This window comes from Plecotus auritus, assembly GCF_963455305.1.
Source record: "Plecotus auritus genome assembly, chromosome: 6".
NCBI lineage: Eukaryota > Metazoa > Chordata > Mammalia > Chiroptera > Vespertilionidae > Plecotus > Plecotus auritus.
This window is the reverse complement of record NC_137773.1, coordinates 23,457,465-23,472,258: the sequence shown is the minus strand read 5'-3', so window position 1 is coordinate 23,472,258 and position 14,794 is coordinate 23,457,465. Positions and strand designations below refer to the sequence as shown.

General features: G+C 39.4%; 1 protein-coding gene across 5 annotated transcripts in view; it reads left to right on the top strand.

Moving 5' to 3' along the window:
• The window catches only part of FBXO38 (F-box protein 38), a 58,179-nt gene that overhangs the window by 13,251 nt on the left and 30,134 nt on the right, over window positions 1-14,794 (top strand). For 4 of the 5 annotated variants that reach the window (XM_080675273.1, XM_080675272.1, XM_080675270.1 and 1 more), the window contains exons 4-9: window positions 3,259-3,422; window positions 3,630-3,795; window positions 7,765-7,902; window positions 9,947-10,084; window positions 12,250-12,343; window positions 13,382-13,512. In XM_080675273.1, coding sequence (XP_080531399.1) covers window positions 3,259-3,422; window positions 3,630-3,795; window positions 7,765-7,902; window positions 9,947-10,084; window positions 12,250-12,343; window positions 13,382-13,512 — 831 coding nt within the window. Of the gene's footprint in view, window positions 1-3,258; window positions 3,423-3,629; window positions 3,796-7,764; window positions 7,903-9,946; window positions 10,085-12,249; window positions 12,344-13,381; window positions 13,513-13,890; window positions 14,004-14,794 lie in introns of those variants that run through there. The other variant, XM_080675274.1, reaches the window with a different exon arrangement.

Here is a 14,794-nt window from a genome sequence, read left to right as displayed (position 1 = left end):
CTATATAAAAAGCAGCATAGGAGAGCTCCCACTTTAAACAGTTTAACAGGGGTGGGCAAACTTTTTGACTCGAGGGCCACAATGGGTTCTTAAACTGGACCGGAGGGCCGGAACAAAAGCATGGATGGAGTGTTTGTGTGAACTAATATAAATTCAAAGTAAAGGAGCGGAGGGGAGAGCAAGAGAACCCTCCGCTCTTTCGATAGGCGAACGGGCCGGATCCGGCCCGCAGGCCGTAGTTTGCCCACGGCTGGTTTAGAAGAATTTATATGTACATTGCTGACTTCTTTCAGACTGGGATAAATACCTGTAAGCCCAAGGCTTCCATCCTGCAAAGAATATAAAAAGAGAGTCAAAGCAGCAAACAGTCTGTAGTCTAGAATAAGATCTCATTAATTGCTTATTAATGTCGTCTGGCCTGTCTCTGGAGTTTAAACCCTGATTCTATAATAATGCTAACTAAGGTTTTTATATAGTACTATTATGGTTTACATATACAATCTCTTTGAATTCTCACACCATCTCTGTAAAGATTAGGTGGAATTTTACCCACATTTTAGTGAGAAGCAGCATGTACTGTACAATGAAAGAGAATGGACATTGGTAGTGGTCAGATTTAGTTTTGAATTTGGGCTCTGCCACATGGTAGCTTTTAAACTAGCTAATTTTTTACATTATAAATGCGGTGGTAACCTTTTTCATTGGGTTGTGAGAATAGATGAAAAAACATGTAAATTGGTTAGCACAGTGGTCGGCAAACCGCGACTCGCGAGCCACATGCGGCTCTTTGGCCCCTTGAGTGTGGCTCTTCCACAAAATACCACGGCCTGGGCTAGTCTATTTTGAAGAAGTGGCGTTAGAAGAAGTTTAAGTTTAAAAAATTTGGCTCTCAAACGAAATTTCAATTGTTGTACTGTTGATATTTGGCTCTGTTGACTAATGAGTTTGCCAACCACTGGGTTAGCACATTGGATGTCAATAAGGTTACTATCTATAATAATAAAAGTGTAATATGCTAATTAGACCGGGTGTCCTTCTGGACAAAGCCGGGGCTGCAAGGGAAGCCCAGGTCCCGGGTGCCAGAGGGAAGCCGATGCTGGCAGCCGGCGGAAGGAAGACCTACTCTTGCACGAATTTTGTGTATCGGGCCTCTAGTACAGGATAATAATGTAAATTGTTATAATTAGAAAGACCAAGACATTTCTGAGATCCTTTCTTACTCTAGTTTTGTGATGCTAAAGTTACCATATCATCTGAACTAGCCCTGTACAAATAGAACAACTTTTGAAAACTTTAGTATGTAAGACTTAGGGATTTGGGGCTTTATTTTTATTCTTTTTTAAAAAAATATTTTTATTGAATTCAGAGAGAAAGGGAGAGGGAAAGAGATAGAAACATCTATGATGAGAGAGAATCATTGATTGGTTGCCTCCTGCTCACCCCCTACTAGGGATCGAGACTGCAACCCAGGCATGTACCCTTGACCAGAATTGAACCTGGGACCCTTCAGTCTGCAGGCCGACACTCTATCCAGTGAGCCAAATTGGCCAGGGCCATTTTTATTCTTGAGAGTTACTATTTTTATCATTAGTGAGCAGACAATTGGCTCTCTGACAGCCTACATTAAAAATAAAAGCTCCAGGTTGTCAAATAAAAATATAACAACCGGCACAACAATAGCTGTCTTGAACCATAATAAAGTTGCATCTTTTTTTTTAGTATGTTTTTATTGATTTCAGAGAGGAAGGGAGAGGGATAGAGAAATGAAAACATCAATGATGAGAAAGAATCATTGATTGGCTGCCTCCTACATGCCCCCTACTGGGGATCAAGCCCACAACCTGGGCATGTGCCCTAACCAGGAATCAAACCATGACCTTCTGGTTCATAGGTCAGTGCTCAACCACTGAGCCACACCGGCCAGGCCAGAGTTGCATCTTATTGGTCATGTCACATAATAAAGTTGCATCTGATTGGTTAATTCTTGATAGGAAAAATCCTTATGTACAGTATAGGCACCTGATCTTTTAAAAGTTTTTGTCTTTATTGTTGAGAGTATTACATATTATAGATTTCCTCCCTTTGGTTCCCCATTACCCGTCTCCACCAGGTGTCCAGTTCCCCTGCCCTTGCCCCAGGCCTTCACCACCCTGTTACATATAAGTTCTTTGGTTAATCTCTTCCAGCCACCCTTCACCCCTTCCATCTGAGATTTCTTAGTTTGTTCCATGTTTCCATGCATCTGGTTCTATTTTATTTATCAGTTTATTTTCTTCGTTATGGTGTATAAAAATGCCATCGATTTCTGGATGTTGATTTTGTAGCCTGCTCTGTTGCCGAATTTATTTGTTAAATCCAGTAATTTTTTGGTGGAGTCTTTAGGGTTTTCTATGTACAATATCATGTTATCTGCAAAAAGGATAGCTAATTAGGCCCTGGCTGGATGGCTTGGTTGGAACATCTTTCTGATACACCAAGTTTACAGGTTCAGTCCTTGATCAGACCACACATAAGAATCAACCAATGAATGCATAATTAAGTGGAACAACAAATCGATTTCTCTACTTCCCTCTCCTTCCCTAAACTCAATAAAAATTTTTTAAGGGTAGGTGGTTACTATTACTATTTTTTGTAAGTCAATCACGCCATACATTTTTTTTTTTTTTGGTCAGATCTGCAAAAAATGTGTTTATTTTGGTGTGCTGCAGAATTTTAGGAATTAGTTTATATGTGTCATAAAATGAGAAAGGTTGAAAATTGCTCGTCTAAAATGTCTAGGTAGTGCCCTAGCCAGTGTGGGTCAGTTGGTTGGGCATCATCCCTTGTATCTGTCAGTTTGATTTGGGATCAGGGAGGTTCCAGGTCAGGGCACATGCTCAGGTTGTGTACTGGATCCCAGTAGCGAGCATTGCAGGAGGCAGCCCATGTTTCACTCCCACATTGGTGTTCTCCCTCTCTCTCCATTCCTCTCTAAAAATCAATAATAAAAATAAAATCTTTATTAAAAATAAATAAAATGTCTAAGGAGTGATAGTTAAACATAGGACAGAGTAATTATTAGGACTAAAAGAACCTAGGTTGGGATGGGATTTAGCTTTCTGAAGATGTGGATCTTATCTTACTCATTTTTTTTAGTTGTAGGGTCTATAGACCCCTTGAGGTTTTATGTACCAGAGAGTACTTTTTGGGGAGGAGCAAAATGCAAATGCTGACAAACAGAAAAATGAACTAGTCTCTTAATATCTTTGAACTTCTCAGGCTTCACAGATTCCAGTTTTCTGACACTATTGAAGAAGATGCCAGACGTCGAACAGCTATATGGCCTTCACCCTAGATACCTTGAGAGGCGGAGGGTGCGTGGCCATGAAGCTTTCAGCATTCCAGGTGTTCTGGAAGCTTTGCAGGCATGCCCAAACTTAGTGGTGAGTACCTCTAGTTTGAACATTTGACATCAACTAATTGATGAAACAAACAAAAAGAATGATAACGCATGTTCACTCACATGTAAATTTCATCCATAGCAAACTTTTAAGTTCCATTGCATGCTTAACATCTTATGATACAGAAATAGAAGCTTTGGGTGCTAAATTAAAAGCCTTTTTTATGCTTGCTTTGGCATTATTTTCTAGGGTGTGGAGACTTCTCATTTGGAATTGGTAGAATCCATTTGGACGTATATGCCGCATGTTCATATTTTGGGGAAATTTCGGAATCGTAATGGAGCATTTCCAATTCCTCCTGAAAATAAACTGAAAATTCCTATAGGAGCAAAAATTCAAACTTTACATTTAGTTGGTGAGTACATGTTTCTCAGGTCATTGTGACTCCTTGAAATGCCATTCCTTAGAAATGTCTTTGTTGATTGATGGTGGCAAAGATATGCTTATGAGATTTGTATAAAAATTTCCCATTAAAAAGCCTGGGATGGGGGATGAGAGAAATACTGCTTCACAACGACTCTATTTCCTTTTTGAAGATAGTTTGAGTAGTTTTGAAAGTTGTTGGTTTTTTTGTTTGTTTGTTCATTTCAGTGAGCCAGAATCCTGCCACTGTTCTCTAACATCTACCTCTTGATTCTAGCTCAGCCCTCTAGAGCAGAGTCCTCCAGTGTAACTTACTGTGATGATGGAAATGTCCTATACTTGTACTATCTCATATGGTACCCACTTGGCCAGTGAAACAGGAACTGAATGTTTTTTATGTTAATTTATCAAATAGCCACATGTCGCTATTTTTATATAATAAAAATCTTCATTATAGCTCTGAGGTTACTTGTATCTTCTCTAAGCAGAAAGTGCCCCTGTGTTCTTCAACCCAGAGTCATTGGAAAACTCTACCACTTCTCTGTTTCCCTGAGAAATGGGGAAAAGATGGTCTTTCCCAGATCACCTTATTTGCAATGATTACAGTGTGTAGTCTCTATCTAAATATTCTTTGGTATTATATCCCAACTAGAGGCTCAGTGCACAAAATTCATGCATGGGGGTGAGGGTTCCCTCAGGCTGGCCTGCACCCTCTTGCAATCTGGGACCCCTCGGGGGATGTCCGACTGCCGGTTTAGGCCCAATCCTTCTCGCAATCTGGGACCACTGGCTCCTAACCACTTGCCTGCCTGCCTGCCTGGTCACCCCTAACCACTCTGTTTGCCTGCCTGGTCACCCCTAACCACTCTGCCTGCCTGCCTGATTGCCCCTAACCACTCGCCTGCCTGCCTGATTGCCCCTAACCACTCATCTGCCTGCCTGACTGCCCCTAGCCACGTGCCTGCCTGCTTGATCGCCCCTAACTGCTTGCCTGCCTGCCTGATCGCCCCTAACCGCTTGCCTGCCTGCCTGATCGCCCCTAACCGCTTGCCTGCCTGCCTGATCGCCCCTAACCACTCTGCCTCAGCCCCGCCACCACAGCTTCGTCCAGAAGGATGTCCGGAATGATGTCTGGAAGGTCATTCGGCTGTCCAGTCTAATTAGCATATTATGCTTTTATTATTATAGATAATTTCAACCTAAGTAAATGATAAGGGCAGGTATTTTCTCTAATTTGTCGTCTTTGGCTTAGATTGCTGAAGGGAATTTTGATTACTCCTGTTACTATAGTCTGACATTTAAAATTCATTTATTAAATATTTTACTTAAAATATAAATATTGAATATCTGCTGTATTTCAAGCATTATTCCAGGTATTTTGGGATGGTCCTGAACTGCAAATTTCTGAAACTGGGTCAGGTGGAGAAGGGAAAGCAGCAGGGATGATAGGAGTAAGTCTTTTTTTTTTTTTTTTTTTTTTTTTAAATATATTTTATTGATTTTTTTTTACAGAGAGGAAAGGAGAGGGATAGAGAGCTAGAAACATCGATGAGAGAGAAACATCGATCAGCTGCCTCCTGCACACCTCCTACTGGGGATGTGCCCGCAACCAAGGTAGATGTCCTTGACCGGAATCGAACCTGGGACCCTTCAGTCCGCAGGCTGATGCTCTATCCACTGAGCCAAACCAGTCAGGGCAGGAGTAAGTCTTAAATAAGACTTATGTGCACAATTATGGAGGAAGAGTGGAGCTCTCCATCATCCCTTCACTGACAAGATCAAGGAGTGGTTCTGATTAAGGACTTGGATATCTAGTTTGAAATTGGGTTTTTAGATAACATTATAATATCTGAAGTTAAAATACAGGCTCTGTACATAGACTGTATTTTTATATCTTTATGTTTTCCATGATTCCTGTCACAGTTCATTGCAAAAAAATATGTACTTGGTAAATTGAAATACATTAAATCACTTGATTAATTCAGCAGTTTAACACTGTAATGGTGATACAAATGTGGGTAGTAAATTAATGAATATGCTGGGGAAGACAGGTAATAGTCCTTTGTGTATAGAGTGGATTTGGGGCAAAATGTAGATTGGGCAGATGATGTAACTGTCTCGTCTGCATCTGTCTCACCCTTGCTACCTTGGGTTTCCTAATTAGAACTACCATCATCATGGTAGATACCATACTTACCTTTTTGAATTTTGCATGTTGAGTCTCAATCTGTACCTTACTTCCTCTGTTTTTCTTTCTTTGGTCTCATCCTCAATTTTACTTCCTATCTGTTGCCATACAAAGTGTATGCATCATTCAAAGTTAAGTTAACCATGCTTATTTGGGAGTACCAAGTTAAGTTATCAATACAGTAGAATTTAGTTTTTAAAGAATCAGTCATTCAAATACTCTAATATTGCTTTCCCTAGTTACCGTTGCTAGCAGGGCTTCTACTGATTCAAGTTTAAAAGTTGCATTAAACTGGTTTAGCCAGCTGCTGCTTATGAAATACCATAACCCTGGACCCTTGGATTTCTCTGAGACTTGTATCACTTCCTTGGCTGTTCTGTAGCCTGCAGTGTTTAGACTCTTGAGCAAGTTCCTGGAGCTGCTTCCTTCCATTTAGAACGTACAAGTTACCTGTCTTTCTTCTTCCATATTTCCTGACTTTCCCTCCCACCATAGATCCCCCCTTCCTTTTCTTCCAGACGTGGTCCTCTGTGGGTATGATTTCCAGCGTTAAGCCACTCATGGATCAGAAGGATAAAATAACTTTATCAATTTGAAATTCTATATAATAAAAGCCTAATATGCCAAGTGTCTGACTGTTTGTTCGACCGGTTGCTATGACGTTCACTGACCACCTAGGGCAGTGGTCGGCAAACTCATTAGTCAACAGAGCCAAATATCAACAGTACAACGATTGAAATTTCTTTTGAGAGCCAAATTTTTTAAACTTCTTCTAATGCCACTTCTTCAAAATAGACTCGCCCAGGCCATGGTATTTTGTGGAAGAGCCACACTCAAGGGGCCAAAGAGCCGCATGTGGCTCGCGAGACGCAGTTTCCTGACCACGGACCTAGGGGGTAGATGCTCCGACCGGTAGATTAGCTTGCTGCTGGGGGTCCGGCTTATCGGGACTGGGCTAGACGATCAGGACTGGGCTAAATGGGCTGGACATGCCCTGGAGCCCTCCTGTGCCTTCCTGTGGCCCCTCCCCGCCCCGATTGTGCGCCGGTGGGGTCCCTCTGCTTGTGCCTTCTCCAAATCCGGGATCCCCCGGGGATGTCTGCAGGCCAAGGGACCCCCGCTGGTGCACGAATCTGTGTACCGGGCCTCTAGTATTAAAATAAATGACTGACAGGTCTCTCACTTTCTTAGCATCATGCTCACTGGCTGCTACTACACATCTACAAATCCTTAAGATTCATATATTTGTAAGAACAGCTTTAATCTCTGTGTCGGATATCAGTCAGAAACCATGATTTTTAAAGCCAGCTAGCCTGCATTTGCTGAGAAATTTAGTTTTCCCACTGGCAGGATAGTGGATATTGGTAGTGAAATAGTAATGTTGTATATTGTTTCTGTATTTTCTTACTTTTGCTTTCAATAACATATTTATGTTAAATCCACTGGGCAAATGTATCCTGGAAGGGTTGTGGTATTATGAGAAAGACTTACGTGTATAACATATAAAAATACCTTTAAAATCCTATCTTCCCATGTGATTTTACTCAAGAAATAGCAAAGTACTAGTCTATTTATGGTTTGTTTAAATTGTTCTTTATAAGACTGTTTTAAGTGAGCCAAACTTGATAGACTTTAATGGGGTAATTTGTTCTGAAGAAAATATCCATGAAGGATATGTTTATCAACTTGAAAATAGACTCGAACTTAGATACAGAATACAGTTTCTTGGTGATTTTCTTCTTCTTCTTTTTTTTTTTTACATGTATGTTTTAGGGGTGAATGTTCCTGAAATTCCTTGTATCCCAATGTTAAGGCACCTTTATATGAAGTGGGTAAGACTCACTAAGCCACAGCCATTCAAAGACTTTCTTTGCATCAGCTTGAGAACTTTCGTCATGAGGAACTGTGCAGGTAATGGGACATAGTCATGGTGGAATTACACATATGCTATTCTAAAAATAACCTAAAGCAAACTCCATAGCTACATTCATAAACAAAATTATATTTTGCTATTACTATACTATGTGTTTTGTAACTTACCTTGTGAAGATAAATATACTTTTTGTTTTGAAGACAGTAGATACATGATTTGTGTCTGACCCTTAGCAAAAAAAAAAAGGGGGGGGGGTGTCACTATGTCTCTAAATATTTCTTACAGGCACTTTCACATTTACTTTTTTATAGGATTGTTCTAATCGATTTCTGTTTGCTTTCTTTGTCTCTTGTCGCCTAATCATTCTGCTTGTAAATAGTTGATCTAATGTACTTTAAAGTATAAAACACTTTTTGTGATACTGCTTTTCAGTTCAAAAGCCTTCAGTGTCTCTGTTTCCCAAGTGTGTCAGGTGCAAACTATTTTGCTTTAAATTTCATAGTAACCAGGGCCCTTTTTTTTTTTTTTAATATATTTTATTGATATTTTACAGAGAGGAAGGGAGAGGGATAGAGAGCTAGAAACATCGATGAGAGAGAAACATCGATCAGCTGCCTCCTGCACACCTCCCACTGGGGATGTGCCCGCAACCAAGGTACATGCCCTTGACCGGAATTGAACCTGGGACCTTTCAGTCTGCAGGCCGACGCTCTATCCACTGAGCCAAACCGGTTTCGGCACCAGGGCCCTTCTTGATATCCTTGTGTTTTGATTCCTTTCCAAGATACGCATTCTTTTATAGTCAGGTCTGCCTACGTACTGTCTACAACCATACCACCAATTCACCTCAGTGTCTTTCCTTATGCTATATGTCCTGAGTTACACACTTCCTTCCTCCTCTTTGCTTGTATACATCCTTCAAGTTCTGCCTCTTTCCCTTTCTCTTCTCTTTCTTCTTTTTTAATATAGTATAGAAGATCTTATTTTTTGTACTTGATATGTCCTGCCTTTTTATATTTTTACTAGAGGCCCGGTGCATGAAATTCATGCACGGGGATGTGTGTCCCTCAGCCCAGCCTGCACTCTCTCCAATCTGGGACATCCCTCTCACAATTCAGGACTGCTGGCTCCCAACTGCTCGCCTGCCTGCCTTCCTGATTGCCCCTAACTGCTGCTGCCTGCGAGCCTGATCACCCTCTAACCACTCCCTTGCCAGCCTGATGGATGCCTAACTGCTCCCCTGCCAGCCTGATTGCCCCTAACTGCCCTCCCCTGCAGGCCTGGTCTCCCCCAACTGCTCTCCCCTGCAGGCCTGGGTACCCCCCACTGCCCTTCACTGTAGGCCCAGTCGCCCCCAACCTCCCTCCTCTGTCAGCCTGGTCACCCCTAACTGCCCTCCCCTGCAGCCTTGATTGCCTCCATCTGCCCTCCCTTGCAGACCTGGTCCCTCCCAACTGCCCTCCCCTGCTGGCCTGATTGCCCACAACTGCCCTCCCTTGCAGGCCTGGTCCCTCCCAACTGCCCTCCCCTGCTGGCCATCTTGTGTCCATGTGGGGGAATCCATCTTTGACCACATAGGGGCAGCCATCTTGTGTGTTGGAGTGATGGTCAATTTGCATATTACTCTTTTATTAGGTAGGATAATTTTTCATGTTAATTTTATCTCCATGTCAGTTGAAAGCTCTTTGATAGGATCATATTTTTTATGATCTTCCATAACACTTATACAACAGTCATTACATAGAGATATGTTTAAGTGATTGCTCTATTTACTTGAGTGAAGGATCCAATTTTCAAATTGGCTTTTTCCCCCTTAGTTATTTTGAGCTCAAAACTATTAAGACTTCAGGGAATTTATTTTTTAAAAAAAACCCAAAACTATCCAATGTTCTTGACAAATCCTATGCTAAGTACATAGTTAACAGGCCAATACTTTCATTCTAATAAGTTTAAATGACAAAGAGCCAACTATTTGACTTTCATTTTCCAACATAGAATTTATGTTATTTCAACTGCTGATTTGAAAATTTGTCTTTAAGGTTGTTTATATAATTCATTGAATTTTGTTTTTCTTTTTCCCAGGTCCCACAAACTCCTTGAAATATGTCCCTTTAGTAACAGGCTTGGCCTCTGCCCGAAACTTGGAACACTTAGAAATGGTTCGAGTTCCTTTCCTTGGAGGTCTTATCCAACATGTAGTTGAAGACAGTTGGAGATCAGGTATTTGTTTTTTTTTAGGTACTAAATATTTTAAAAATCAGTGTTTAAAAATCATTAAGATATTATTTACTTCTCTTTTGAGTCTTTTCAAAAGAAAATGCTTGTCAGTAATGGTACTCTCTGTCTGGTGTATTTCATAGAGAATAAGTAATCATGAGCACAAGCTAGTATTTATTTCCATTTTATGCAATGTTAAATCTTAAATAGAGTGATAAGGCATGTTTTCTGGCTTGTTAATACTTATATTTAGTTAATACATCTGTTATATTCAGATTGTTTTTGAGAAATGTTAACAAGGAAGTCTAATGCTCATTGGTTTTAAGAGATGTTTTTTGACTTCGATACCAGAAGAACTCAGGTATTAATAACATAACTATATTTAATAGTATATAAAATGTTTTCATGTTTATCACTAGGATATAGACCCATCCATTAGATTATGGCTTTTAAAAAAGTAAACATTTTATTCTGTAGGTCACCTTAATTATATTTTAAATAATGATATGTAATAGAATCCTCTCCATTTTAATCACATCTCATTGAAACAGAAATATCAAAAAATTTAGCTAGCTAGATAATTAATACTTGAGAACTGAAAATCTAACTTTAGATATTCAAAGTATAAATCAGGTAGGGAACCTTTTTTCTGCCAAGGGCCATTTAGATATTTATGACATCATTTGAGGGCCATACAAAATTGTCAACTTAAAGATTATCCTTCTATATTTGGTCAAACATTTAATTAACTCACTCCTAATGCCTTGGCAGGGCCAGACCAGATGTTCCCCACCCTTGGTATAATGGAAAATCATCAAGTATCATTGATTACAAATAAACATTATCTTATCTAATAAAAGAGTAATATGCAAATTGACTGTCACTCCAACACACAAGATGGATGCCCCCACATGGACACAAGATTGCCAGCAGGGGAGGGAAGTTGGGAGGGACCAGGCCTGCAAGGGAGGGCAGTTGTGGGCAATCAGGCCAGCAGGGGAGGGCAGTTAAGGGTGACCAGGCCAGCAGAGGAGGGAAGTTGGGGGCGACCGGGCCTGCAGGGAAGGGCAGTTGGGGGCGGGGGGACCTAGGCCTGCAGGGGAGAGCAGTTGGGGGAGACCAGGCTTGCAGGGGAGAGCAGTTGTGGGGGACCAGGCCTGCAGGGGAGGGCAGTTAAAGGCAATCAGGCTGGCAGGGGAGTGGTTAGGGGGTGATCAGGCTGGCAGGTAGAAGCGGTTAGGGGCAATCAGGAAGGCAGGCAGGCAAGCAGTTGGGAGCCAGCAGTCCTGAATTGTGAGAGGGATGTCCCAGATTGGAGAGGGTGCAGGCTGGGCTGAGGGACATATACACCATGCACGAATTTGGTGCACCGGGCCTCTAATCATTAATATTTATAGTGATAATAATACTTCAAATCCAACAGAAATGTGTACAGTGTTCACCAGGAAAGTGTTCAAAATTGTTTATAGTAATGTTCATAAAAGCTCCAACATGGAAGCAACCCAAATGCCTATTAACAATAGCATGGAAAATAAAATGTAACATATTCTTGCAATGGAATACTGTGCAACAATGAGAATGAACAAACTAATGCTACAGGCAACAATATGGATGAATCTCATAAACAAAATGTTTAATAAACAAAGACAGACACAAAAGTATGCATACTGTGTAGTCTTATTTATAAGAAGTTCAAAACAAATCAGTCTTTTGTGAAATTCATTGAGGTATATACATTAATAATTTGTATATTTTTCCCTCTGTATTTACAAGCTAGAAACATAGCCAAAACCAGTTAAAAATAAAGTAGTGTTGATCTTATTGCTTATAAATGTAAGTTTCAAACTTTTGTCAGAAAATGCCAGGATTCCTTATTTATAATTCCCTCGTGAGCTTCTGGCTTTCTGAAAATTCTTACTTAAAATTGAAATAATTTGGACTAATTATCAGATGCCATCAGACTGTCTTTTCAGAGTGAAGGTATCTGTTCTCATCTTAGGAGATAACTAGTAGTCCTAATTCATCTTGAGATACTCATTTGAATGGAAAAACAACTTAGATTTTCTTTTAAGAAATAATTTTCATTTAAAGTGAGAATAAATGCTTTAATAAAAATACTGTGGTCAAATGAAAAGTCTTATGTTTTGTTCCTTTTCTTTGTTAACCAGGTGGTTTTCGAAATTTGCACACCATTGTTTTGGGAGCTTGCAAAAATGCTCTCGAAGTAGACCTTGGTTACCTCATTATCACTGCTGCTCGTAGGTAAGTTTCCTCTTCACCTGTGTCTTTTGTCTTAGAATTATATGTATTTTCCTGTTGTACAAAAATTTGGGGGAATATGTGTGAAAAATTTGATCATGCCTTGTTCAGATTTCAAATACACGGGAGTTTTTAAATAGCAGCAGGGCTATCATTTAGTGGGAGTCTTATGTTATAATTGATGACCAGTTGAGCTGCTCTTTCGGATCCAGCAAGCTCTGAAAGGATGTTGTCTCATCAGAGAAAAGCAGTCAGCTCTCTAGAAGTACCTGAGAGTCTAACAGACGTCAGCATTGATTCTCTGGCGCCTGCAGCCCTCTCAGGAAGCATGTCTCAACTTCAACGATCTTCTGAATCAGTTTAGTTAGGTGGAGATATTATTTGCTGTTGGGAAATCTGTTTAAAATCAGCCTTTTCAAGTTTCTGACCTTATAACACATTTCATATCCCTCTGCCACATTTACTATTTCCTATGTTATCAAAAAGTCTACCTCTACTTGTACTTTAATATTTTATTTAAATTGGGTCAATTATTTCTTCAATTTATTCGAAAACAAGTCTTTTCATCATTTGGATATTAAGAAAATAAATAAAGCAAAACTGTTTCTAAGTTTAAATAAATAGGTATTGTTACCTACTGTAGAACTGTATACTCTTTGTTAAAATGGGACATAATGGTTAGCATAGAAACGATGTTAAAAAAATACCAGCACCAGATTCTTAACTTGACTTAATCAGGTTTAAGAAAGCACTGGGAAGGATATAAGATTCTTACTGTATAATTCATTGTTATTTAATAGGAACTTCCGTGTACCACCTAAGATATGCCCACACTTTTTAATATGTATCTTCAAAGGAAACATCTCTAGTATTTTTTAATGGAGGGGAGAAAAGTTGTTTGCATTTGACACTTCAGTAAGATAAACTTCTTTTAGAGCCTTATATTAGGAAGAGCCTATGATTCTGGTTGCTTGTAATTTACTTTGATTGTGTATTTTACTGGTTGCTTATATTTTACTGTGATTTTATCTTTGTTCATAGGTTACATGAAGTTCGAATCCAGCCTTCCCTAACCAAAGATGGCGTATTTTCTGCCCTAAAAATGGCAGAGTTGGAGTTCCCCCAGTTTGAAACCCTTCATCTGGGATATGTAGATGAGTTTTTGCTGCAGAGTAAGACTTATCCCATTTTTTTATTCTTTAGAATTTCTGGAGGGAACTTACTTGACTGAAACCTGAATTGGGATGTTCCATATATTTTCCTGAATATAAGACAACTTAAACTCTTAGGTGCTCTCACTTCTTGAAAAAAGAAATTTTTAATTTAAACTTGAAGTATCAGTGATTATTTTTTCAATATTGCCTCTGAATTTAGCATATTATAGAAAATGTAGTGATTATCAGTATACTAAAAAAAAAAATCCTTATCTACATATCTACATTTGATATTGTCTCCACTTTGCTGCCCAAGTTTCTTTCCCATTCTGCTTCATTTTTTTCACAGAATGTCATCCTTGGTTCCATTTGTTGAATTTGATCTGCCACACTTCTTGAAGCTTTTGATGGTCCTCTCAGATGAGGTCCCATTCCCTGCCCATGCTCTTCATTTCCATAATTAGCCCGCTGGGGCTACTGGATTTCCCAGATAGTGTGAGCACATAATGGTCAGTATTCATTTAATGATGATTGCTGTTGGAAGGCTTGTTCACAGCATTTTCTGGAATGTATTTACAATGGGGAACTTAGCCTTTGGGTTTGAATGCATGTCAATTCGTTATTCAAACTTTTCTCCCACATGACATTAGTCATACATGCAAGAACACCAGCATGTTTTTATTTTTGCAAGAATTAGTTTATTCCCCATGTAATTTGCAACAAGTCTTTCTACACTGTTCACTGTCATTCCAGATGGCATTTTTTTCTTTGGATCTAATTTGTGTTGTAGAAAACCATAGAAGGCTTAATTCCTCTGGTCAGGACAGTCCAGGTCAAACCGCATGACTGTTGTCCTTTTTCATTTCTAATAATTATCATAGTAATAGGGTTTTTTTATACTTTTTATTTGTTGCAGTTCTCATTAATACAGGTGAAGGATTAAAACAATCAAACCAGCCAATTTAACAAACAGGACTCAATCTTTATAGCTTTGAAAGAGATCAGCTTTTCACCAACATATGTTGCTTTAAAATGCTAAATTAGTATAGTAAGTTCATATAAAATCAGTGTACAGTAAGTCCCTCCATAACGTTTTTGGTAAGTTCTTGGAACTGTGGCAAAACAATGTTTGTATAATGAAACTAATTTTAACCATACGCTAATTGATATAAACAAGAATAAAGTTCTTGTGGTATCTCATCAACATTGTAATGAATGACATTGTAGGACCTGCTTTATTTGGTAACAAACTTTTCTGGTTTTGAATGAGGTTGTAATATTATCTGTGTAGTAACTTAAC